Genomic DNA, 27563 nt, shown 5'->3' with positions numbered 1-27563 from the left:
AGCTGGGTCTATAGCATGAGTTAAGTCTTAACTCATAAAAACACACATGTATCACAGACACGGTAAAACCGATTAACGTGGATCACAAAGGAAAATGGGGACAGAGTGACGTGGCCGTTGGTTCCCACATCCCTTCCCTTTTTTGTTTCCGAGGACACAAAAGCAAACCTCTGGAAATGCCGGCATCAGAAAATGACAACAGCAAAGAAAATTCCCCAGAACAAAACCGAACGCCTCATCACCCTCAGGTCTATGGGGGGAATTATTCTAAATTCAGGCCTACTTTAACACGGGATCGCTTCCTTTTGTCAGTGTCTTCCCAAATCCCCCCATCAGTCCGAAGGAGCGTCTTTTGTTGGACTGCCGAGTGGTGGAGAGAGAGAGGAGAGAGGAGCTGATTTTTTCCCAGCATCTTTGCGAGCGTGGCAGGAAAAGAACACCTTCTCAACCACCAACCAGCGGTTAACATGAGGATTCAGTAGTAACCAGTAAAAGCACACGAATGCACCACAAAATAAAAAAAATCAAAAGCGCTCCCAGTCAAAACGAGCGCAGTTGCAAGACGATGTAAGAACTCATTCCCCTGCCACAGCGAGGTGGATTCAGGCCTGAAGAATCACATCAATGTCATGGTGCATGAATGTGTGTGCGCGTGTGTGCGCGCTAAGCCTTGACTCAACAGGTGACATTGAAGCCAATATACGACTCCAGAATTCAGCGTTTGAATTGCATTATTTCTATAACCGAGGAGCATTTCAATGTTTGCTTCGATTTTCAATTTTAGGATGGAAACAGCGTTTAGCTCGATGCAGGACAACAGAGGTCTTCACTCAAAGCCAGACTAACGACATTAAGGCAGAGCGAGGCTGGAGTCACTGCAGGTCTTTGAACGCGACGCTGTGGAACGACATTTAAGGTCGGCTGCTATCGGGGACGACTGATCTGTTCATAACTCAAGGCAGTCTAATCGATATAACCCTTGAGTTAGTGTGTACGTGTGTGTGTGCGTATGTTTGCTCGCTCAAAGTGAAAAACAAACAAACAAAAAAACGTCATGCATTCCCTGTAGCCCTTCTTTGGCGGGTCTGGAACAAAAAGGAGGTCTTCGCTCTCCATTTAACCAATCACAGGCCGGCGGCGGATTGTGAGATTGTCAACGTAAATGGCGACGGACACCTCAAGGTGAGGTGCGGACGGAAAAAAAGATACGGAAAAAGGGAGAAGGAGAAGGTGGCTGGTTCGCCCGACTGTTTACTTCGAGGTTTAGTCCAGTCAGTCGTCCTTGAGTCCCACGCTACTGCAGGTCCAGCAACCGAAGGCTGGTTTCCCAAAGGCGCCGCTGCAGCTGGGGGTCAAAGGTCGGTGTTGTCATCTCCCTGCGCCCATTAGCCCAGTAGCCTCCTCCGCGCTCCCCCTCCAGGGCCGGTGACAGAGCGGCGTACAGCACAGTGGCAGCGCCCTCTGCGGGAGTCTGAGGACAAAAAAAAACATATAAATACAGCATAAATGTACACACAGCCAAATAAAATAAACACAAACGCATACAAAAGATAAACAAACGGATGTGAAGTGACTGCAGGATGACAAGTTCAACAACAAGTTATCACTGCAACAAACAAACAATGCATCCGTGCGTGTGTGTGTGTGCGTGTCTGAATGCCAGAGGGGGGCTGATGTCACTGTATGTTAGCATCAGTGAAAAGGCGGCTCAGGGTGTGTGTGCATGTGTGTGTGTGTGCATACATAAGTGTGTGTGAGTGCAAGTGTTGATGCATTTTAACAATGATCTCAGTGTCAGCTGTGAGACCAGGAGCAGGTTTCAGAGCAGAGGGGGGATCACATCCTGCGAGCGTCAACAGTCCGCTCGCATGCTTTGTGCGTGAATCAGTGTGTGTGTCTGTGTGTGTGTGTGTGTGCATTGTAGTACTCCACAATATATCCAAACATGAATTTTAATTGTTCCTCTGAATGAATTATTATTTTGCTTGCAGGGCTAAATGTTTCAGTGCGAGCGACGATACAGGAAAACACAGCTTGCACTTCATTATTCATGCTGCTGTCTGTAGTTTAAAGGTCTGTTCACACATGGAAATGTTCTGCTTCATTTTCTTCTCACAAAAAGTGTTCGAGGAAGCGCTAAAGCCCCTCCATGACAGCAGGGCACTGCTTTCATCGCTCATTACACTTGATTGCTTATGACTCTGCGGTGGTGAAAGTATAGTGTCGGACCCTTTGTCCACTGATTGTCTTGTTCTCTTGATTAAAATCTTGTCTGGTCGCCTTAAAGGGGCTATCGATCCCACAGTTTACCCTTCTGGTCACGTGGCGTCACGTTTTTTTGCTCAGTGGCATTCTTACGCGTCTTGAGTGTTTTGCTTTTGTGAGTGTTTCCCTTCCTTTCCCTTCACTGCTGAGATATCTTGACCCGTATTAACCTAAGCAGGTCACAAAGTCAGTGTTTTAAATGAGCTCCAACACTATTAAAATGATATCATGGAATGAAAATGGGGTAAAGCGCTATAAAAATAATCTCACACTTATAGTCCTTGGCAGGCGGTGCTTCAAGAAACCCACTTGAATGAGCCTGAATCACAGAAATTAAAGCAAAGATTGGCAGGTCAAGCCTTTTCTGTCCCAGATAATAAATTTTCAAGGGTGGAAGTATCTTATTTTGAAAAAAAGTTGCTTCTTAATGAAACACACGGCCTTTATGTCAACCTTGTGCGGCGCCTTTTCCAAGTTTACCGGAGATATCGTATGGCTCGATGGGGACTTAAACGTGGTATCTGGTGTATCGATCCTCTTCCTCACTTTACTATATAATGATCAGTCAGTCAGTGGTGTGCAGTACGAGTGCGGCTGTGATTTCTCTGTGGCTGAAAGCAGGCAAAGACCATTTGCAGATGATTCATTTTCACCCACTGAGTCTGTTAAATATTGATTATAAAGTGTTTGCAACGCGTCTTGAGAGACTGGTTTCATCTTTAATCCATACAGATCAAGTGGGCTTCATCGCTGGCCGCCTCACCGCTCTTAACATGAGAGGACTTTTTCATATAATGTCAAGAGCGGCATCAAGTCAGCATCCATCCCAGAATAAAGAGCAATGTGTGGCGGGTAGTTGGGGATGGTTGGAGCAAAAGACAACTGCAGAAAATAAGAAAGACATTTCACTTGGCTCCACGTCATACCTCCCTACATAACAGAAATACTATCAACCACTTAATTCTACATTCCTGGGACAAAGCTCATATACGTCCTTTCTTTGCCTTCTTGTCCAATTTGGAAGAACCCACTTTTTACAGCTGGAGGGAAAACGATTTTTATTCTGACTCAGCATTAATTGCTTTCTGGTGGCAATATTACTGAAATTAATGAACTGAAAATGCAGTACAATTTAAATGACGTCCATAACATCATGGGTGATGCAACAGCTAGCAAGTTTCTCTGTGGACCCGACTTGCTTATTGGAAACTGAGAAACCCAAATAGTTTCAACCTGGAGAGCTGGTTCAAAGATGATTTGATATCAGTGGGACGATCAGCAGCAGCTGTTCAGGAGCAGAACAGCGTGCGTACCTCTGAAAGCTTGTCGGCTGCTGTGTTTGAGCCTGCTGATGATCTGTTCTGATGTAAAGGGTACCGCTCTGCACTCTTTGACCTTTTTGTGAGGGTGCCAGGCTGGAGGATGGAGCTCGCGGTGTCTCCACCTTCACACCCCTCACTCTACCAACCGCCCCCCCCTCCATGACCGTGGATCTGTCCTGTGTATGTCTCAAGTTGTCTCTAAAAATAAAATAATGGGTCGCTCATTCCAGCTCACCTGTTGCTCTGCTGTATCTGACTGAACTGGCAAAACAGCATTATTTTGAAACTATTCACAAAGACTACTTCCTCCGAACATTGATTGCGAGTGCCTTGCATCTACTTTATTATTTTTTTATTTTCCCTCAGTGTTCAAATAAAAAAAACTGTTGCGTGTGAGCACAGCCACATCCAGATAAAATAAAAGATTTTCATTAACATAAAATAAATGACGGGTCGCCCACGTGCTTCCACAGTCAGTATTAAATCCCATATGAGGTGTTATTGTTGCTATAAGAAGCACAGTCTAATATACACTCCCACCACATACCTGTTAGTTATTCTAAACACTCATTTATGCAATTCCACTGGATCACCCTGAACACAAAAATCATCAATATATTCTGTAGCAGATTGCAAACTTGCACAGTGCACAAGCATATTAGACAGATTACAGTGTACAGTGCACTAACATTAAATACATTATATTTAAATTTAGAATATGATCCTAATTTTAGTAAGGTTGAGTTTCCAGTTCAAGACACCTCGACTACCCTTGTTTTTGTAATTTAGGATTAATAAAGTCTTCTTTCTCTTTCTAATGACCTTTTAGCCTTTGGCTCTGCATGCATCTAAATGTTATGGCGTGAGATAAAAAGGTGTTGGGAAAGGCGAGAATCACAGTTCGTGTGTGTGTGTGTATGTTAATGATTACATGCATGAGTTTGTGTGATTAATGTGTTTGTGTATGTGGGACAGAATCATCCCAAAGGTTGCGCTCGGAGGCAAATGCCTGTGACAACTGTAGTTTTGGGCTCAAACACGCACACAAGTCTCCTTCCATTAAATCCCAGGGACATTAACAGCCGCCTGCGGCCAGCGCTTTAAGCCATGCAAGAAGTGTTTTAAAATGTAACACACAGTGAACAGCCTGCCTTGCAGCACTTCCATTTTCAGCGATGTGGATGGATCGTGTGTGTGCGTGCGCACGTGCACGAGTCTCGTGCGTTTCATCTTGTATAAAAAAAACCTGAACAATGTCTGCACTTGAGGGTGTTGTTTCAGGTCACTGTGAATTACTTTAAGGTGGCAACAGATCCTTTCCAGGAGTAGAACATGCAAACTGCACAGCTGCTGACTTTTAGAAAGAGTGCTTTGTATGACTGTTGGTAGGAAAACATGCTAATATTCATCATTTACTGGACAATTTTGCAGCAGATATCCACAATTTCAACTTAGCATAGTGAGGGAGGAAGCAGTTTGGTTCAGTTGTTAAGGTTTGAAATTAAAACATGAGCTCTTCTGGCTCTTGGATTGTGCTTTATGACTGCAAAAGATTTGAAGTGTAGATATTTTGGTTTGCAAACCTTTAAGATAACAAACTTAAATACTAGCATTTATTTTCCAGTCATTTAGCCAACAGAAACCTAGCAAGGGCAACAACAGAAGAAACTGCAGTTTAAGGGACTAAGGAAAAAAATCAAAGTAACCAAGATTAAGGCCTCAGCGCCCTTCAAATGTTCCTGTAACCATAAAGTAACTGAATCAAGCGTGAGAGACAAAATACCGTGAGTTGAGAGGGAAAATCTCAGTGATAAAATACAGAAATATGGATTTTTTTTCATTTGCAGTACACATCCTGTGTGATAGTGTACTATGGAGCAGTGAAACCACTTGGGAAAGAAAGCATTCAGTTAATTAGATTATACAATCAAATTACTGATCAGAGATGGTGGAAAGGATGACTGGCAGGATGATTGGCAGTGTAGTTCAATACTTCTATCATCTCCATTGCTGGATGACATAAATCAAGCCTGGTTTCTGTCTGAATGAAAGAACATGAAAGTCAGAACAGTGTTTTACCCTGAAAAGCAGGCGAGCAATGGCGCTCTGTGCCAAGCAGAGAGGCGTCCAGAGGTGGCGATAGAGAGCGGTATCAACCATGCCAGGATCCACGGCACATGAGCTCAGTGGGTAACCTCCATGCTGCAGCTCCTGGTGCAGGTGGGAACTAAATAACAGCTGTGCCAGCTTACTGTGACAATAAGCTGCATGGGCTGAATAACAATGGCTGAAAAGAAAGAAAGCAAGAAACACTGTTAGACCTTTACTTAAAAAAAACATGAAATGTATTTTTTTTTTAATATACCAAGGATTAAAGACAGGTCAGCAGCTGCTTCTTTCAGTTTTGTTCAGTTCATTCCAACTGTTGCCTCAGTTGGTAACATTTTTCCATGTAAGAGAAACTTGTCCTGCTGAACAAGGACAAATTCATTTTACAGTGGAAACTTAACAAGGCTTCTCTGAATCCTCTGGCTCAACGGGCACATTTGGTAAACAAGGACACACAGTGTCATTGATGTGACGCATCTGAAACCAGGCCCAGACAGCATCATTCCACTGCAGAGCCGCAGTGCCAGCAGTTCACAAAGATCTGCAGGACCTGCGCTTCCAGTTTAATTTGTGCCATCTATCTGCAGTCAAAGTAACAGCAACAGCAGCGCAGGTTTGCAGGTGCACACATGCAGTTTTTTGCTGCTGTTTGTGCACATGTGTGCCTGATAGTGAAGTCATTTTAACTTTGCTTTTATGTCATTGAAATGTTTAAAATCTGTTGATTATTGTTTAATGCACAGACTCCTTATGATATCATACTGATGTCACAAAGCTTGTCCCACTGAAATGCACACCTGTGACACAAGACAACAAGTAGATTATTTAATGCACACTTGAGGATAATGATGTTGACACACAGCTAATATTTTTCTTCCCTCTTGTTGACAATGCTGACGTCCGTATGTGCAAGTCTAAACTGCTGCTGCTGCTGCTGCTGCAACTGTAACTTTCATTTCCTGTACAGAAGGTGCCAGTTACATTAAGGACTTCACAACTAAAAATGCCAGCTTGTGAAGTGAAATCTGGTCACAGCTTTCCCCTGTTTTGATACTGGTCGGGGTAACGCCACAACACCATGAAGATATTCAGGCCGCTAACGCTTCTGGACAGCAGTGCGGCAAGCTGGAATGAGACTGAGCCAACGGTTGCCCACCTGATGCCAACAGAAAATCAGACTTTGTGCACTTGTGCAGGAGATGCCAGCACAGAGGCAGAGCAGGTGAGTGTGAATGTTGGGGCTTGAAATGCTCTAACAAAAAGAAACCCAGAGCAGCTAATGCTGCAGCTAGTAGCTTGCTCTATTGGTTACATGCTGTTTGACCATCAAACTGATGTCACCATGTTCCCAGACCTCATCCATTAACCTGATGAGTAAAATCTTATCATCATTACTAACAGAAATGATCCCACTTCAAACAAACTGGAAACTTTCCGTACTGATTTAATGTTCTTCATCCAGCTTTGCTTCATTTGACGTGGTTGTGATTGCTGAAGTGTGCATGAGTGTGAACCTACCAGCTATTTGGGTCATTTAGTCGGATCTCGCCGAGGCGGTGGGCAGAGGAGGAGACGTTGACCACACGGGAGAAGCGACCACATTTTCCAGAATCCTTCAGTGTGTCCAGGAGGAGCCAGGTCAACAGGAAGTGGCCTAGGTAGTTCACGCCAAAGTGCTGCTCAAATCCATCCTCAGTGCGGCCCTCAGGAACCAGCATGACGCCCGCTGGAGACACGCACAAACACGGACATTTAAAGCACAGAAAAATACATTTCAGAGTTTGAAGTTTGCAAACTTGGTGCATGCATGGTCATTAATAGTGTTAAATGGCATCACATCAGACTTAAAATCAGCAATCGAACACATGTGGAGGATGACGAGTGGTGTCGATGAAGGGGCTCATCTGAGGAGGCTGCGGAGGTACATGAGGACATAAAAGCTGGGAAACACTGATGAGTCAGCCTGACGTAGCGCATGCAAAGAACATCGCTGATCTTCTAGTACTTTCAAAAATGCTGAAGCGTGAGCCTTTAAAGTGGTGACGGGTCTAAACTGCACTGCTCTGCAGAGGATTTCGCTCTACGTACACAGCACACAGCCGGCACACGGCAAGAGCATGACACCTCCGTCACTCACCATTATTGACCAGGACGTGCAGCGGCAGGTCCCGCTCCTTGAAGCTCTGGACAAACTGACGCACGGACTGCAAAGAGGCGAGGTCCAGTTTTGTGAACTCCACTGGAAAGGACACACACACACACACAGAAGCACACACATCAGAGCCATTGTAAACGGATTATTTCTGCAAGCGGTAAGACATCAAAGAGTGTATTAATCATCTCTTACAGCAGGCTCGGTGGGTTCTTACACTACAATACTGGCAGCGCTACGCTTCTGCAGCTCCGGCACATTATATCAAACCTAATTCTTCTTCCCGAGCGCCATCAAAGCTTAACACACTGTTATATCAAGTCTAATGTATGATAAGACACAGGTAAGAAAGCAATGCCCAGCAGCTGGTACCATCAGAGCGTGACAGTGACTCTGTGTGCTTAAGTGTAAGTGTGTGTATGCAGAGAATTTACTCTGGGGACGCTCGACACCGGAGTATACTTAAATACCTCGACAGACACACATTTTGCGATCTATTTAGAGTTATAGTTTTGTGATTGCGGCGTCATGCATGTCTATCCCCGCGCTCACATGACTACAGACTGAGTAAACTCAAATCCAGAGCAAGGCGTCCCAGCTCAGAAGTGATGTAGAAAAGTTTTTAGAGAACCTCTAAATGAAGAAGTCAATCCTGTTGTTCAGGCATGATGCTCCCCTTTATGCACCGCTGCTGGTCAACAGAGAAAATCTTAGCAAGCTTCTTTTAATAATTCAGAATGCACACACAGATTAGACTCCAGTTCAGCCTATATTCATCTACTGCATGTGTGCAGTTCTCAGAGAACTCCGAGTGAACTCTCACCAGCACTTGATGCGTCTCTTGGCAGCCTGAGGTTAAATCTTTGGTCTTTTTGCCAAGATTCGACATGTGGTCCCCTTCGACCCTCTTGTGCCCCTTTAACCTTTAACAAATCTGAGCGGTTTGTTAGAATTAAGCAAAAAAAATCTGCAACTGGAGGGATATCAGAGTCAAACCTACTTAAAAATTGGTGGGTTAATTTAATTTCAGTTGGATGTTTCATGCTTATTTCTGGCCAGCCCGCAGCTTTGTGTACAGACTTTGTTTTCAGCCCTGTCTGCCTGCTCCTTTTATTTACTGTTGCGATGAATAAAAGTAAATGTTCATCTCTTTTCCCAACAGGCCCTCCGTCGATCGAATGACCTTCCCAATCCACAGGACTGTCATTCCTCATCTTGAAAGGCAAATTGAAATCTTGTCTCTTCAAGAAATGCTTTAAATTGTACCTCCGCCCTAAATCCTCCTCGCCGTGTCTGCTGCAGGCTTTGATTTCATTTCCTTCTCTAATGGAAAAACTGCATGTCCTACTTGTAACATTTGTTTTGTTTTCTTGTTTGTAAAATTTCTAAACTAAATTGCATCGAAAACATCGATGAAGACAAATATCAACAATATAAAACATATTAACTGAACGACGTTCCCTTGCGCCGTACTTCAGTTTGTTTGTTTGCAACTGCAACAAGCTGACGTGTTTGTTTTTTACGTGTCGCCTCAGGCTGGCAGGGGAAGCCGTAGAGTTATAATACAAGGCGGTGGCATTGTTTTCCTCTCTAACATACTCCGGATGTGCAGGTGACGGGGCTTAATCTCTATATCGCAGCATCAGAGAGAGCAGTGAGAACGGAAAATGAGGAACTGGGAGGTCAGCCATGCTGATATATATGCCTCAAGCTGCCTCATCCACAGTTTTTAATAATATTGTCATAATATTGGCCTCAAACTCCCACCTGACTCCTTTAGTATTTGACAAATCCTTTTGGGCTAAACAGCTGCTGCCAAAGCACTAAAACACGAGTGCACTGCCATCGTACACAAAGGAGACAAACATCAAGAAATAATGCATTGTTTCTATCTAGCAGCTAACAACTCCAGTCAGGCTGCAGAGGGTCAAACATAATAAAACAAAGACAGAGCAAGGACTGAGAGAGGAGTGGGAGGAAGGAGGGTTGATGGAGCTGATATCGAAAAAGGCCGCTGTGACAGATGAGAGTGCAGCCGTCCGCGATGAAGGTCTGATAGCGGCCTTATCTCCAAGCCATGCCACTCACCTCCTGCTGAGAGTGTGTGTCTGTGTGTGTGTGCGTGCAAGAGAGAGAGAGCAGGAGAAAGGAAAAGAAAGACAGAGGCAGACAAAGCCAGTTTGTTCATTTGATTGACCGTACGCATGAGTATATCTCAGTGTGTGCATTTGGATTGTTTGCCAGCAACCAACTGTTTGTTAGCCGGAGAACAGGTGTGTGTGTGTGCACGTGCGCACGTGTGTCCTCTGCCAGTCAGCCCTCTCCTGTCGTCTTGAGCTGGCTCCCCTGGGGCCGGGTCCTTTCAGATAGGCCAGTCATATCAAGAAAGCCCGGTGGGAGCGAAATGCCATCGATCGGGCACGGTCCGGCTGCTGCCAGCCCTCAATTAAGACCCCAGGATCCTCCATAAAGCTCGGCTTCCTCGACTCAACAGTCAAACGCACACGGGCTGTGTTTTTGTTCCAGAGGCATTATATGAAACTGACAACAGGAAGTGCCTTTGGAGACACACGTTTCAGGCCCGCCGGATCCTTTCCTCCGTCCCTCGTCCCTTTTCTAATTTATCAGCATTACTGTTTGAGCTGCTCGTTGAGTTCAGCTGTGAGCTGCGACTCAATTTTGACTTAATGTAAGAGCAAAGTGGGTTTGAGTCTTTTAATATAAGTGTTAAAGTGGTTTAATAAAACAGAGACAGGCAGACATTTGGTATGGCACGCCAGGTTACGGTTTTCTTATTTTTCAGTGATGGAGAGTAAAAAAAGTCAAGAAGCATAAAATCTTCCTCATACGGGTCTTCATTTTGCACGAGTTACGAGCACGCTATGTCCATATTTTCAGCATTTGCATAACTTAGCCGTCTTATCTGTTATTTTAACAAAATTTCTCATTTTTAAATTAGACATTAACTTAATGAATTGTCGGTCCCTAATTTTAAACGGCCTAAAAACCAGTTTTATTATTATTATTCATGTACGATAACAGCATGCTCTGTAATTATTCCATCTACAGTTCAATGACATGGTGCAGTTATCTAAACTGACAAGCAATGTGCATGTGCACTGAGATGATCACTGGTAACAAGTCTGCATCATTAAAATAAAGAAAATTCATTGATGCCCGTCTTATTATTTAGTTAGAATAAAGTAAAATTTGTGGCATGTTCCTGTTAAAGGGCAACTTCTTTGACGTTTTCCTTGTTAGCGTTCATTAATCATGTTATTAAAGACAGACATTCTGACATGTAGGAAGAACTCAGGTATAAATAATAAAATGAATGACGGCTGAGTTCCACTTCGCTGCTTCAGTCTCAGGGTCCTGGTATTGTGCGCGCTGGCTCACTGTCACGCCGTCACGGCTCACTGGGACACTTAAACAGAACAGAGCCGTCGTTAATTTTTAACTACGACAAATCAAAATGTTTGCTCCAGGTGAAAGGTGGAGCTGCCATTTTGGTTGCTGTTTCCCCATCCTGCTTCACTGTTGCCTACAACACAAGTGATTTTTTGCCGCAGTGTGCTTTTTGGTATTACTTCCATACAAAGACACTTGAATGCACCATGTCACATTTATGACTTGTGAAGTCTTGAAGTGGGCAGAAGTCAAAGGATTGTTTCATGGACGACTAACGATTTCTAACTGAGCTTCAGAGCTTGTGGACCATCGTCCTCCTCTCCCACTTTTCCACTTCCTCTACCTCACAAACAGCTGTCTTTGCATCTCCACTCGATGCTCTGTGTGGATGGAAAAGCGGTGCGTCAGTGTCGTTTTGAACTCTAAATGTGATTAGAAATGGCTCCTGCCACATCAGCGCACAATCAGAGCCACCGCAGCACCGCAAGAGCCACTGAAAAATAAAAAATGACTCAAAATTAATTTAATTGATACTGGGCTTCTAGAGGTTGTTCAGCTTTGAGGTGAAATAATTCTGCTAACAAGAGAAGAGGGAAAGAACGAATGAATGATTTTATTCACTTCTTTTTCTAAAGCATGTTTTTTGTGCACTCCAGGGAGCATGAATCAAACTGTTTTTGTTTTTTTGGTATCTCATATATTTTTATATGTCATAAATCATGTTTTTTTCACTGCACACTGTAGGAAATATCAACCAAATAGGTGTTGGTTTATTCGTTTTAAGAATGACGTTTAGCTCTTCTTGCATTTGAACTCTACGAATAAAACTAAATGTGTTTATTCGTTGAATTCAGACTGAGTTTCATTAGGATTTTTCGTGTGTGCACTAATGTTTTAGCCTGAAAAATGCAACAGAAAGTCATCCAGCAGTTCTCAAAGTTGAATCTATTTGAGCTAAATATTGCCGCTGAGATAGCAGCTCAGGCAGTGAACTGAAACATGTTGTGCCTCTTTTGCAGCATGAAACCTGTTTCATCTCGCTCGGTCCAACTGTGATAAGATTTTGTGAAGAGGGACAAATGCACCCTGGAGTAGTTTGTCCAGCCAGGCTTCAGTACGCAACAGTACACATCCACCAAAATCCCACTTTCACATCCCCTGCTGCACTTAAACACAGACCGCCTGGAATATCCCAACAAATACGAGCACAGTCTACATCCTGCATCCTACATCTACAACAGCAGGTAATTAATATGTAAGTCGGCTAATGCCGACGCCTCATACTCATAGCTCAAGTACGAGAGTCCAATTTCATGCTGCAGTATCTTCTTCTGCTCAATTTGCATTTCTTCGCAAAAATGAATAACTTTAAAAAATAAATACAATTTTAGAAATGATAAGAGAAGACCGCCCGCTTCTCTTAAAACCGTAAATCCCCTCTTTCCACCTGGCTTTAACATGAATCTTGTGTCCTGATTGTGTCTACAGTAGATATGATTAAGCTGGATTACACCTGAATCTGATATTAAAATGCATCGCTGGTGAAACACATCAAATTTCCCTTCTGCTTGCCAAAAGGCTGCAGATCTTTCATTACCCACATGCTTAAAAACTGACTGTGAACACCTTGATTTTTGGCAAAAACTTTACTGCCAAGGACCTCACATCGATGTTTGTACCACGGACACAAGGTCAAATGTGAGTGGCCGTCTTCAGATGCGTTTGGATGATCAGTTTTCACAGTAAAAGGCGAGCGGCAAGTCAAAAATACTCCTGAATCTTAAGCCATATGCTGGGTCACCTCCCCCTCACCTCGCCTCTCTTCCCCTGTTCAACACTGTCTGAATAAAGTGAGAAAACTCAAACAGGATGAATGGACTGTTCCCTCTGAAGCCATTTATTATGAGGTGACACAGAAAAAAAAGTATAAATAGTTTCACTTTGAGCTAACTGATAAACAATGCAGTGATATCCATGAATATTAGGTCTGGGCATCGTGCCAGCGTTGGCTCCTCCACACACATTTTCATTCACCTGATGTGCCCCAGTCAGCTCCAGCTTGTAGTGTCAAAGGCATGACACTCTCCAAAGCCATGACCATGAACACATCATACATATGTCGTATGCACACACTCAGAAACTATATGCAACACCTCGTTTCACACATGCACACAAAGTCATAAAAGAACATATTCCAACAAAGTTATGCTTCTATAAACTGGTTCAATTACTTTTATGACTGAATAAAGACAAAGGCGACTAAAAATGATGTTAATTGGAGTGAAAGGGCTTAGGCAAAATAACAGCAGTTTTGTAGGGGGGGAGCAGCTGGGTTACCTAAGCGAGGAAATGTTACGTGTGTTAAGCAGATAAACACACATGCGCGTACGCACGCACACACACACACACAGGTTCCGTTGCTTCACACTGTTAATCTAGGCCTATGGTTTGAGGCACAAAGTGTTGCTTTCAAGTGCACCGTGACTAAAGTTAGTGGACAGACAGCGCTGCCTGTGGCAAAAATACAGAAATACCCTTTATCTGCCTGTGTGTGTGTATGTGTGTGTGTGTGTTTATAATTTAAAGTAAAATGCTTTAAGCCTCATTGACTAAAGCCCACTTGCAGTCTACCGTCATTAGCATATTTCCACAGGATTGTATTTGACATTTTCTAGGGACTGCACCAGCGACACCATGATATCAGATGAGACCAAACGCACCTTCACATACAAAAATACACACATACATACAATATATCAAAACATACGTGTGTGCAGAACAGTACAACACAAAAACACCCTTTAATACCGTTTCAATATGAAGTTGAGGGACATGCTTCATGTCTAACAGACAGATGCTTCAGTGGTGTCATTCTCCTCGTCGAATTCTTGGCAAGAAGGGTCATTAAGTGCACTCCCCAAAAGAGTCAAAGCATTCCTTTAAAGGAAAACATGTCAACAAACAGCCGTGTGCAGATGAACGGGCAGCTGGTTTTGTTTTAGTTTACCTGGAAGCAGATCCCCATTCGGTGAGCTCATTCAGGCAGCTAATTTCAGTGTTTGCTTTCAGGAAGGCTCAGAGATAAGAGTTCCAAATTATTTATTAAAAATTTAATTTTGTATGGAGAGCTTTGGAGGCTCATGCTGCTTACCCCAATAAATAAAGTTTTGCTGGGGCTGCATTTCCCAAATCTCTACAGCGGAGGTGGCAAGTTCTCCATTAGCATGATCATTCATTAATGTTCACAATTAAGAGCATAAGACCGAGCGTTCCCTCGTGTTCGGAGTCAGCTCCAGTGAACTCTGTCTTCTCTATTCTGTAAAATAAACCATCACACTTTCTGTGAAACTAGATTCTCGCTCGTTGTTGACACCTTGAAATCCCCTGCAGGTGTGCAACTGTCCACAGATCCCCAGTCTGAGAACCACCTCTGCAGCCCACATGTATATTATCAGCTGTCTCCCATTTCTCACAACAGACAAACGTGCAAACACTAGGAAGGATGCCAAAGGGCGTTTGGAGAGAGATGTTTAAAGCTCCTGCCTCACATACTAATGAGAATCCATTACCGTCTCATTCAAACACGCACACACATCAACACATTCTCATTCAGTGCACAAGCATCTGGCTACAGACACCCCCCTTGTCCCCTATGCCTCAGTGCCTGCCAATTACAAAAGAAGTAATCAATTCCACCACGGCCCCGTCCAGGGAAATCGACTTCAATGACACCAGCTACATGGCCGCTGTCTTTGTACCTGACAGCCACTTACACACAAGCAGGGACCCAGCCAGCCGGCTCTCTGCTGCTCTCCACCGCGAGGCCGAGCAGGACGAACCGCAGCTCGCTTCCCAACAGGTAGCGCTTCATTCAGCATCACGTGGAAGCTGTACTCAGCACAGTTTGCTGTTATCCGATGATGAATGAGTTTTATTGGCCCGGCAATAACGAATCAGCAACAAGGAAACAGCATGTTCACACAAGGTCATGAAATTAGCGCTAATCGTCAGGCAGAAGGTCAGATTTCACTTCTTTTTACCTTTCTAATTCAGCAAAGCGTGAGTTAATGAACCGTGCTTCCTCTTGACAATTGACTCATTTTCAATTACAAGAGAGGGAAAATGTGTGTTTAGGAGAAATTAAATACACATCGAAAGAACTAGTCTTCGTGCAAGTAACGTGCACAGGATCTTTATTACTCTGCGAGCTATGAACAATTAAGTTTAACTTAACAAAATTCAAGAAAGCAATACGTATTCTTGGTATTTGTTTTGATTTGTAGGGTAGTTAAATGTAGTTTAACTGAGCTTGGTCACCTTTGTGTAAGTCCAAACTGATCTACCAATAAGAGCAATGTTTTAACTCCCCACTGTTTGTCTCCTAAATCCAGATTTCAAACACTGCACCATCTGGCTGTCCTGAAATATTGACAGTTTTGAACAAACCATTGTGTTAACTTGGGTGTATCTGCTTCTCGCTGCCGTGAATCTTGACAGTCTGGTCATTTGTCATGCTAAAATGGACTCACGGATGATAACATCGCTTGTTAAAACACCTCCTGTTGGGACGAACACAGCAGCGGCGGCAGCTTGCCGATAGCACTCATGAGGTTAGCGCAGCACTCGTAAAGCTGAAATTGCTAATGGCAGATTGCTATTTGGACAGTTTGAAAATGAAAAGGACAAAGCTGAGGCTGCTTCATCAAGCTCTCAGGTATCAGTCAATCAACGTCACACTGCGTTTGCACATACAGATGCAAAGCGGGAACTCTCTGGCCTCTCGTGAACCTGAGCGTAATGCTGAGCATGCAGCTCTGTTCTGATGCACCGCACACAGAAGTTGTTTATTTCTTGTTGTACAGTTTGCTCTGCTGACTCCAGAACAGCCTTTTTCGCTGTCTTTTGTTATCACAACATTGAAACAACAACGGCACCCAAAGGAAATGGAAAGACTCCGCGCTTCTCTTTCTGCGTGCAGCGAAACGAGTGCGATTGTGTCGGAGTGCATCTGCATAAAGTTGAGCTCTTCTAAACTTTCCTCTGTAGTGCCACTGGGTGCCTTTTAAAGTTGTCAAAAGTATCGATACTTGGACAGATTTACAATCAGACTTCAAGCGAAGCTGCACAGAGGAGAGAACGGGGAAGAAGATCAACTGGTCCTCGGCCATTTCTGTTTGTAAGCGTTCAATGGCTTCTTCTCTACCAACACTGTGTGCATTCTTTCTTTCCTTTTCGCTGTCGCATCCCAGTTTAAACTTCTGGTATCGTGACAACACGTAATGCCTGGTCCCATTCATAATGAATGACAGCCTCCCTGCTTTTGAGTCTGTATGTGTGAACAGCCTGTCACGGAACAACTGCGCCTCGAGGTTTAGACGCCGCTTCTATAAATATGTCTGACCACAGGTGTGCACTCTGTTAAAAAGTGGGGGAAATATTTAGCGAGACTGTGCCGGAGTGTCATGAGAGCAAATTTCATTTTTCCTTTAAAATCTGAACCATCAATAATTAAACAGCTGCTGATTTTTGCATTAGTACAAATCCCTGAACATCCCCCGAGGTAAACAGCCGCCAACAAGCCCTGCGCGGTGCTCCAGACTCAAGGCTGTTTTTTACCGAGAGAGTAACTCACGAGGCTTTTTAGTCATGAGACTATGGTGGAATTTATGGCGCTGCCAAGGTCAGCCGAGTCAATTTCTCAACATGGGAGTAACAGAGAACACTGTAAGATTCAGTCAATGAAGTAATAAATCTCTTCGCTGCATCGTTTGTCTCCTCCCATTTCCATCACCTCCTCTGCGCCTCCTTTTTAACTCCACCTCGTCTTTCTTTTTCCCTCCTTTATTGTCCTATATTTGCTCATTCATCATGTTCTCCTCCACCCCTCTGCCTCCCTCCATGTCCTCCTCTCTCGCAGTTTTCTCGACTTACCCCACCTTTTCTTCTTCTCGTGGCCTTTTCCCTTGCACCCTCCTCTTCCTCGCGGCGCATCAACACGCCTGACATTGTAAAGCCAGCATGGAAGCCGTGTGTGTTTGTACACCCGACTGTAAAACCGGAGACGCACTGCTGCAGCTCTGCCCTTTATCTCCAACACTGGCACACGAAAACAACTACACACATGTGCGCCTGCGCGTGTGCGTGCGTCCTCCGACATGTTCGCATGTTACCTTTGGCCTCTTTGTAGTCCTCACAGATCCTTCTGACGGCTGCCAGACCCTCCTGCTCATCCCTCCCACCTGAAAGAGGACACACACACGCACACGCACACACACACACACACAGATTAATACAATGCCTTACAAGCCCTTACAGGCCTCAAATAAAATAATACTGATTCTCCTTTATTTCCTGTGTTCTTTCATCTTGTGAAAACGTATTTCCAAGAAATACTTTCAAATGGAAAGAGGACTTGATACAACCATTTAGCCCTTGAGGATGAGCTGCTCCCCTGGCTTCAAAGACTGCACAGTATTTTAAAAATACAATTAATTATACCATCAAATATGCATAAGATATAAAACAAAAAGTAGGGCTGCCACTAGCGACTGCTTTCACTGACGATTAATCAGTCTTTTTTTTTGCTTAATCGATCAGTTGTTTGGTCCATAAAAACGTCCTCAAATGTCTTGTTTTAGCCACAAACCAAAGATGTTCAGTTTACTGTTGCAGAGGAGTAAAGAAACTAGAAAACATTCACATTTTTGATCCAAAATGATTAATGGAAACAATGATTAATAATCGGGCTGCACGGTGGGGCAGCAGGTAGTGCGCGTGCCTCACAGCAAGAAGGTTGCCGGTTCGATCCCCGGGTCAGGCGGGGCCTTTCTGTGTGAAGTTTGCATGTTCTTCCCGTGCATGCGTGGGTTCTCTCCGGGTACTCCGGCTTCCTCCCACAGACCAAAAACATGCTCATTAGGTTAATTGATGACTCTAAATTGTCCGTAGGTGTGAGTGTGAATGTTTGTCTGTCTTTGCATGTGGCCCTGCAATCGGCTGGCGACCGGCTCAGGGTGTACCCGCCTCTCGCCCATTGTAGCTGGGATAGGCTCCAGCCCCCCGCAACCCCGAAAGGGATAGGCGGTATAGATAATGGATGGATGGATGATTAATAATCAAAATCATTGATTTTTAATCTAAGAGTTGCAGCTCTTACAAAAAGTGAGCCCGATGGCTAAACGACACCATGATTCAAGCAACACTGACAAAAATCTACACCAAATATCAAAGTGCGACTGTGGATTTCCCCTCTAGTAAGATAAAGAGCACTAACTTTACAACAGGAGTCCTGGATCAATAAATTCCTGACAACATCCCCTGAATATCCACGTTTTTATGAATTAACATGCGTGTTAAACAATGGGTCAGTGGATCAGAAACAACAAAACTGTGTGTTACTTGAACATCAGATACCGCGCGGTCGGCTTTTTAATAGGTTTTCAACACGCTCAGATGCCCCGGTGAAACACACCGTCATTGACTCTATGACTCTAGGACAGACTCTGTGTTTACAGAGGATGCCTGCATACAAATGAAGGCCGCCGCTGTGAGAGAGAGAAGAAAACACTTTGAAACAGACGGCGAGAATATGAGAAAGACAAATAGAGGAGAAGGAGAAGGAAAGCTGGTGTCTCATTTATTGACCCTCGTTTACGGAAGCACCATTCAGAGGCCACCGGGAAACACAGACAGATGATCTGATACTCTCGCTGCCGACAAATCACTCCTGACAACTGGTCGATCAAGCGATTTGCCAATCAATAAAACGCTGATTGACAAAACATTAAAACATTAACTGGTTCCAGCTTCCCAAATGCAGTGATTTGCGGTACAGAGACGCACACGTACTGTAAGAACACACACATGCGCGCGAACTCTCTTTTCACCCACACACACCCACCCTCCTCTCTGCGCACACACAAACACACACACTAATCTTGGATTATCACGCAGGCCTTTTCCAAGGGCACAGCATCATTTAGCCTGATGCAGTGCGGTTCAGGCTGTGCCGAAGGATGCGGCTCTGCTGGGTGACGTGTCGCCGGGGTCGCACAAACACGCACAAACACACGGCGACCTGACGCTGATTTTCTTTTTTTCTCGCACAAACAGTCGCTCTTCAACAGGCGTCTCTGCTTATGGACCAACAGTCAGTGAGAACGCCACATATCAAAGTTCTCCATTAAAATAGCCGCTGATTAAAAACATGCCCAGAGGTATTAATTTGCCTACTAAATATTTTGGGCTGGGGTTAAAATTGTAACCTAATTAATTGACTTTAATAACGTTGCTGCAGCTGAACAAATGGATGAACCGAGTGTGACACAGACCAAGAAAGTCCTGACGAACGCGTCATACTGGGAAAATGACACCTTACCTCACACCTGTGATAAAGCCAATATTAATCTCGTGTCTGTGTGTTAACTACAGAGCTGGAGACGCTAAACTAAAACTGTCTTCTTCATGCATTTAACTTGTTTAACCTGCAAATGCAACACATTTTAGGCTGACTTACACAGATGTTGGAGCTATTTCTTCAAACAGCAGCATCTCCGGTTATAGCATGGGTTGCCAGATGTCAGTGAGCCAGTGAAGTTCACCATGAAGACTTTATGCTAAGCTAGCCTAAAGGTTTTTAATACACAGACATGACATTATTCAAAAATGCTGAACTGCTCCTTTAAAATATGGACTTAAAAAAATACAAATTAAGTTCAATGTGAAACTTTTTCCTATATACTTTTCAGTTGGACTCTTTCTGCATCTGGCATGTGTGTTTTGTGCTACTAAATGGGGGGTTCATATGAGTTATCGTCACTGTGGCTGCTACGTGCGCCCTGCTGTCCATTCTTAGTCTAGGAGAGCAGCAATTTCTCACCCCTGACAAGACCTGGCTTTCTGGTGTGAGAGGATGAGCACATTTCCCACTGTAAATCTGATAAATCTGTACTTTCTGGTTTAATGGGACAGGACACACTCATCGCAGCTGTGTGACTGACTACTCACTGATAAGTTTCATCAAGTCTCATTTGACAAATTTGGCCTCCAGAGGTCTTTTTCTTCCACTATAGTTAGTGCAATAATGTAGATCTTAGAGGACAGATACGACGTCCTCTGCGAGCCCAATTTATCAATCCCACATATCACAATGTGTTACATAAACCCAGAGCCAGCCTCCTACATTTCATGGTTTTATGATCTGTAGGAGGTTGGCACTGGAAACAAGACGCATGCAAATTCTGATTTCTTTAAGATATCTAAATTGCAAACTAGCAGTCCTATTCCGATATTTAAGTGAGAGACTTTTAAGCCACGACAAAGCCGATGCATTACAGCGTCGCGTTCCCTTCTATCCTTCATAGGATCATGTGTTCACAAAGTGGTGAACCTCGCCCCATCCATCAAAGTCAGAATAAGCACATACTGATGAGGTTAAACATTAAATATATTGTCTTGAACTGTTTTCAGTTGAGTATATCTCAAGAAGCATTAGCAATTTATCACATCATGGTTTAAACAGGGGTGGCACGGTGGGACAGCAGGTAGTGTGCGTGCATCACAGCAAGAAGGTCGTCGGTTCGATCCCCGGGTCAGGCGGGGCCTTTCTGTGTGAAGTTCGCATGTTCTTCCTGTGCATGCGTGACCAAAAATATGCTCATTAGGTTAATTGGTGACTCTAAATTGCCCTTAGGTGTGAGCGTGAATGGTTGTCTGTCTTGTATGTTGCCCTGCGATTGACTGGCGACTGGTCCAGGGTGGGATAGGCTCCAGCCCCCCCGCAACTCCGGAAAGGGATAGTTGGGAAAAGGCAATGGGTGGATGGATGGTTTAAACAGCCTCTTTTGGACTTGGGGCTGCACTGGGGTTTCCATGCATAGCATGCATGTGCCAGGCACGGCACCAGGATTTCAACTTTGGGTGGGCCTCTTAATTACAAAAGTTAACACTGTTTTCAACTGGTAGTCTCACTTAAACGAAAATGACTGCTATCACGCTGTGGAGGGCGACTAGTACGTCTAGCTGATTATGACTTGTTCAAAATTTTTTTAAAAAGCATTTTCGCCGTTGATTATTTTTGTGAAGTGAGGCACATTTTTGTACTTAACAATCACAATTATTACTATGACTGGACTGTAAGAAAAACAAGGGAAAAAAAGGGGGGAAAAAAAGGAAAAAGGTCATTTCAAATGAAAGGCCTGAAGAAAGGAAAAATATGATGATTGTGGGAAGTTACTGGTGTGTGTATGTTTGTTGTATGATGTTCAAATAAAAACATTTTCAATGCCGTAGCTTATTATCTCACCGCGACAGTTTGTATTTATTACAAGTGGCACACGTGGCTTATCTCCTTATGTTTCGCTATGGATCAATACGTCAATTCATTACGAAAACAAACATTTTAATGCATGTTAATTCATTTTGTTTGACTGGATTACTCTTTAAATTGATTGCAATGAGAGGGAGACACAGAGCAATCAGCGCTGGGTGAGCTACAATGACTTTTAGCAGGAGAGAGAGCTCGGTGCGCTGCGCTGTTCATTCATGACCTTAACTGTCTGTGGAGTATTTAGCTCTACCTCCGTATTGTCTACATTTTCTACAAGTTCTAGTTTCGATGGGAAATGCATTTGCAGGTATATAAAAAAGCAATGATATGATTTCCTAAATACACCACTTCTACATAGGTGGAAAATGACGTGTTACTGCAGTGTTTCTCAGTTCCGGTCCTCGGGCCTCACTGCCCTGTGCGTTTTAGATGTTTCCTGCTCCAACACACCTGATTCAAATGAGCGGCTCGTTATCAGGCCGCTGCAGAGCTCGATGACGAGCTGATCATTTGAATCAGGTGTGCTGGAGGAGGGAAACATCTAAAACATGAAGGGAAGTGAGGCCTGAGGACCGGAACTGAGAAACACTGTGTTACTGTCTTCAACATAAAACAGAGGGTGAAAGCCTGACTAAAAACGCACGAAACTGTTGTGTCATAGCGATGCGTTCATTTAACTGTAGCAACCTGTGCCTACGATATAGAATCCACTCTCAATCACCGTTTTTTGCCGAACAACTGCCTCACGTGATAATAGCCGAATAAGTGTTGCTTTTTTTTTTTTTCAAATGGAAACATTTTTGTTTTAAGGGTTTTATTAAAATTCTGATTTTAATCATTAAAAATAAATGTTAAGAAAATTCTACAAGTCATGTAGGGTGGGCCAGTTGTACAAATGGGTGGGCCCCGGCCCATTAGGCCCCTAACGTCACGCCTGGCATGTGCGCAGTAATTCACATCTTTCCAGTCATTCTATTCACACTGATGCATTCCTCTATTCAACACAACCTAATTTCTCCTCATCTTATTTTCTTTTTTCGACATTTCCCAACCTCAAACTAATTTAAGGTTTATTATCTGATCTTAAAAAGACTCATTTTGAATCCAAATCTACTCAAAAACACTTGAAGCCCAATTACACGCTGGTTAACATCCAGCTCAGGTATTCGAGAGTGCAGGAGCTCGAATCATAAACTCTCCTCACAGAGGCTCTATGCTGCCACTCCACCTGAAATATGCATCTACTCCATTACCAGAGACGGATCCACTTTACCATAAATATTCTCACTTCATGAATTATCTCAACAGGTCGGAGATATCTGAAATGGAGATACACTCCGCGTCCTGCGGGATCGGCTTCAGTACTCAGCGGATTGTCTGCCACTACAACAGACACTTAATCAAGTTCTTCATGTATTGATCCTGTGCGTGTCATCATACGTCGGGCTCAAGTCTCATTTATGTTCTGCTCAAACCGTCTCGGCGGATACTCTGACATTGACTTTGCGGTATACACACTGAATGAATAAAGCAGAGTTTTCTTCAAAGTTTTGAAGCTCGTGAACTGAATGGGAAATGCAGGCTTGCCATGGAAACCGAGCTCGTGAGAACATATTCCTGTTCTGCGCACGTCCCGGCATCTTGGAGGTGTTTAGATCCTGCAGTGGAAAAGGGCTTTTATGAAAGACAAACAAATCAATAAATACTTTTATTTTCACAGCATTGGAACAGTTGTTGTTTTTTTGGTTTTTTTTTAGGGGCCCCTGTCAGCATTCATCACCGTTGCCTCAAATGATCAAAATAGATGCCAATCATTTTTCTGTTGATCAATGTGACTCTGAAGGAGTAAACCAACTTTATAAAATGCAGTTTTTATTCTTGCATTTCAGACTGCCGTGCAGTGACGTGCAAGCTTTTCACCATTTCTTTAAAGTTGCGTAAATGATCTGCACAAAAAACAATCGCACTCATTGACTTCAGTTTTCTGCTTATTTGATGTCAAATGAGCGATCCCCCTGCTGCTGAAGAAACTGCATAATTTTTAATTATTTAATATTTTTTTAATTTATGCCTGAAACCACTACTGTCTTTTCTCTGGGGAAAAAACTAAAATAGAGGAAAAGCATTAGTAAAAGGCATATTTGATTGGAAAAAAGTAGGTAATGAAAATGTAACATTCGTTTGACCAACTAAGAGTTGCAATTCCTGCAGATCCTGATGTTTCACCTGCATTTTATTCTCTGTATTTCGTGACTTTGGTAACACTGTTCAAGTAGGTATTTAAACACAATGTTCAATGTAAAATCCCTGATGAGCTGGTACAAGTGAAACACTCTCTTCACGACTCCAAGTCAAGTCTGTGGTGTACTCTGACGACCTGATGATTGAGTTTAGATAAAACCAAACCCAGTAACTGAAGACTACCAACAGAGAATTGAGAGGATCCTATTAGTTTAATGCGAGCAGCAGAAATGACATCAAGCCCCACGAGAGTGTACATTTGAGGAGATGCTAATGGCAGTTAGCTCAGCTGCCAGTGGTGGCATGCTGCTGGGAGAAATCTTAGATGAAAAGGAAAACATAAATTCCCAGCAAAACCCTCCGGACAACAGAACAAAGCAAAATGCAGATGATTAAACGGGACATCATCCTGGCCCTCCTGTGTCTCTTCCACGGAGATGCAAGCGATCAGCATACGAACAGCTGCAGATCCTGCTCATTATGATCGGCCTGTCACTGCTCCACACATCAGTTGTTTTCCCGAGCTCTTCTTGTCAACTGATTTATTTTCTGCTGATCTAAAAATCATCCAATCCGTGACTCAAAACCGTGAGATCCCAGGGATTTGTGATCCATTACCCACAGATAACCTGTGAAGCTAACTCTTGTACACACACCATAAATCAGCATTGAAAACTAAATTGCCACAGAGAAACTTCCACGCCTTGGCTCACTGGGAACAACACAGCAACATCACACCCAGAATACAAAACTCTCTTACAGCAAGAGGCTCCTCCTGCAAAGGTCTGGAGGGCGCATGAGAAAATTACACCGCGAAGGACAGCAGCAAGCGCGGCTATGACGACGAATCCGTCCGTCGGAGAGAAAAACACGCTCCCTGCTCAGAAAAAGGCCTCGTTACGAATTCCTCAACGTGCAGAAAACAATTCACTTCAGAGCCTCGAGTCAGAGGGCTCAACAAAACGCTGAAGTGTGTGAAGCAGCCGAAGCGTTAATCACAGATGGAGCCTTGAACTGCGTAACTTGAAGGAGAAAGACAGGGAAGACATCAGAGGTGTAGCGATCAACATATTTAAGCAAGTGGCTCCGGGGATGCGGGGAAAGTGAATGATTGATGTAGTGCATCATGTCGGTGAGTACGCTCTTCAAAGAAGGAAGAAAGACAGACGAATACTGTAGATGGACAACAGTATACAGTACACACACACACACACACAAATATATATAGAAATACTGTTGTAAATGTTTAATATCTAACAATAAGTAAATGTTTATATCTGTTTTTGTATCAAACATTTGATGGTTATTAATTCAGCATCAATTATATTGTTATTATGTTATTTCATCCGCTTACAGAGTGTCCTATCCAGGACAAGAAGTCATGGTATAAAGCATTTTAGCCATTTCCTTTGTAAGACCTTGTGTTATTGCACTTATCTGCAAACCATAAATATTACTCAATAATTAATGGAACAATACCAGACCTTGTTTGATGCAAAACAGCCTCTCATAATCCTAAAATTTGCATTTAACACTCAGTTAGATAACAGTCTTTTAATCCCTGCAGAGCTCAAAAAGTCTTTCCCTAATCTCACAGTGGAGCATCACACATATTTCCTAACGATGAAAACAAACTGCGCTGATGTTATTCCGAACCTTAAGACGGATCAACGGGGTGTCGAGAGGCATCTGAACGCGCTGTTGACCGCCTGATACTAAGTAAGGATCTCTGACAGCGACAGGCTTTTAAGCAGGCACACACAGAGGACGCCTTTAATATGACTGGAGCTGCAGATGCAAGGTTTTGTTGACTCGACAACGCGCATTACTTAATTAGAAGAAGATCTGAAGCCAAGTATCTCGGATGGATCATGGATCCCGCTCGCACTACACTGAAAAAGACTGTTCCCACTCGACTCTTTTGGAATCCAGCCATGCAAATAGATTTTAATAGACCAGAGTTTGAGATATGCACCTCTAATATTTCCACAGACCTTGCTGGCAACAGTGTTTAAAGGTATAAAATGATTCAATCTTTCCACAGTGAAGTCCTGAGCAGCGCTGTGTGTATTCCTGACCAGTGTTATTTTGAAAAAGTCATCAATTTCCCTCCTATAATAACTTGTCACTCAACAAGAAAAGAGACTCATTACGGCACTTTTGTGTTACATGCTAAAAGTCATAACACGACAGTTCGCTGTCCTCTCTGCAGCCCGACAAGTCTTTTCAGCTCTCACTGTATTACTGCTGCACAACCAGGCGAAACTAATCTCAGCCTGTTAAGCAGTGATTGAGGCATTCCCACCATTATCTGTGATGAGACAAGACTGCATTCTGCCATCAGTGTCACATCTGCATGCAAGTGCTTTGGCAGACTGCTTTGTCGTGTTTGCTGCCACGGACAGGTGACTTCTGACCTCAGACACTGTGGTGATCAGCTTATTTTTATGCAGTACAAATCCAAAATAATCACTACCACTTACGAAAACATCCAGCTTACTGTGTAAAATTGCACTTAGTATACATTATTGCCTCCTATATCCATTTCTGAGTGAGCCATTGTTTTGTTGGCCTTCAGTCCTGTTTGCACGTCAGTGGTGTGGTGCTTGATACTGTACCTATGATAACATGCGCCCCCAGTCTGGCCATGTGGCGGACCACCTCATAGCCGATTCCCCTGCCTCCTCCTGTCACTATGGCAACCTTGCCATCTTGTCTGGGCATCACTGGCAGAGGCAGAAGAGGACACACAGATATCAGGGAGGATGTCATTTGATAAGGAAGCTGTTTCGAGATGGGCCGCTATTTCAGGACATGAGAAGTCCTTGTGGTTAGACCTGTCGAACTCAGATGGACTTCATCAAGGTTTTTAAATTCCTATGATACTGTTTTAAAGAGTACTGCAATATAAAACATTATTTTCTTGGGTCATGAGTAGACAATAACCATATTCTAGTTTTCCTGAGCCCTATTAAGCATGGCAGTGCTTTAACAGGGACTGGTCTGCATCAGGGGTTTGCGTACATTCATATGATGATGAAAGTGGATAACTAATTTAATCACCTTCTATGATTGTGACAGTCTATTGAATAACTGTGGCAGTTGTTGCACTGCTCCTTTCTGTTAGCTATGTACCTCATTTCAACTATACTGTCAATCCAGCGCCTTGATTGACCTGTAGCCGAGATACGCTCCAAACTGCGTTATGAAAAATGGAAATTTAAACCCAAATCACTTGGCGACTAATGTAGACGCTTTGAAGGACTTAACTTGAGAAGAGGGCGAATCTTTAATCTCTTCTGTTGAATTCGGCATTCATAAAACACACCACAACACTTTAATTCACTCTTGTTTCGACTTCTAAACTTTGAACCAGCGTTGAGGTTAGCTAGCGTTAGCATAGCTAGCATTACGTTAACGTTAGATATTCCCCCACGGCTGACAGAGAGATGGAAACTACTCCGAGATAAACCTACAAGCAAAGTCAATGCCACGCTCCTTCTGTGGCCACTAACTTGTAATGAACCACCGCTCACGACTCATAAGACCAGTAGGTTGCCCCGTTACAGAACGTGACACCTGGCTAAACTTGAACTTGCACTGACCTGGCAACCTGAAAGGTCCGCTGAACAGCTGAACCAACAGAACCTTCAAGCCAAGCAGGTAAAGTCTGATAATTGGCAACACATAAGACCGAATTGCAGACAACATCCCTGCCTTGTCCCGTGAAGGAGCG

General features: G+C 43.5%; 1 protein-coding gene across 1 annotated transcript; it reads right to left on the bottom strand.

Annotated features, from left to right (window-relative positions):
• Positions 1-1163: 1163 nt before the first annotated feature.
• LOC139340391 (polyprenol dehydrogenase) lies at positions 1164-27563 on the bottom strand. Its single transcript, XM_070976185.1, has 7 exons — positions 27433-27563; positions 26446-26553; positions 17430-17498; positions 7834-7935; positions 7215-7422; positions 5667-5874; positions 1164-1471 (listed from the first exon to the last, which is right to left on the bottom strand). Exons 1-7 carry the CDS (start codon positions 27536-27538, stop codon positions 1295-1297), a joined length of 978 nt encoding a protein of 325 aa, XP_070832286.1. The 5' UTR covers positions 27539-27563; the 3' UTR covers positions 1164-1294.

This window comes from Chaetodon trifascialis, chromosome 12 (assembly GCF_039877785.1).
Source record: "Chaetodon trifascialis isolate fChaTrf1 chromosome 12, fChaTrf1.hap1, whole genome shotgun sequence".
NCBI lineage: Eukaryota > Metazoa > Chordata > Actinopteri > Chaetodontiformes > Chaetodontidae > Chaetodon > Chaetodon trifascialis.
The sequence above is the reverse complement of the archived record's forward strand: the minus strand, read 5'-3'. Positions and strand labels throughout refer to the sequence as shown.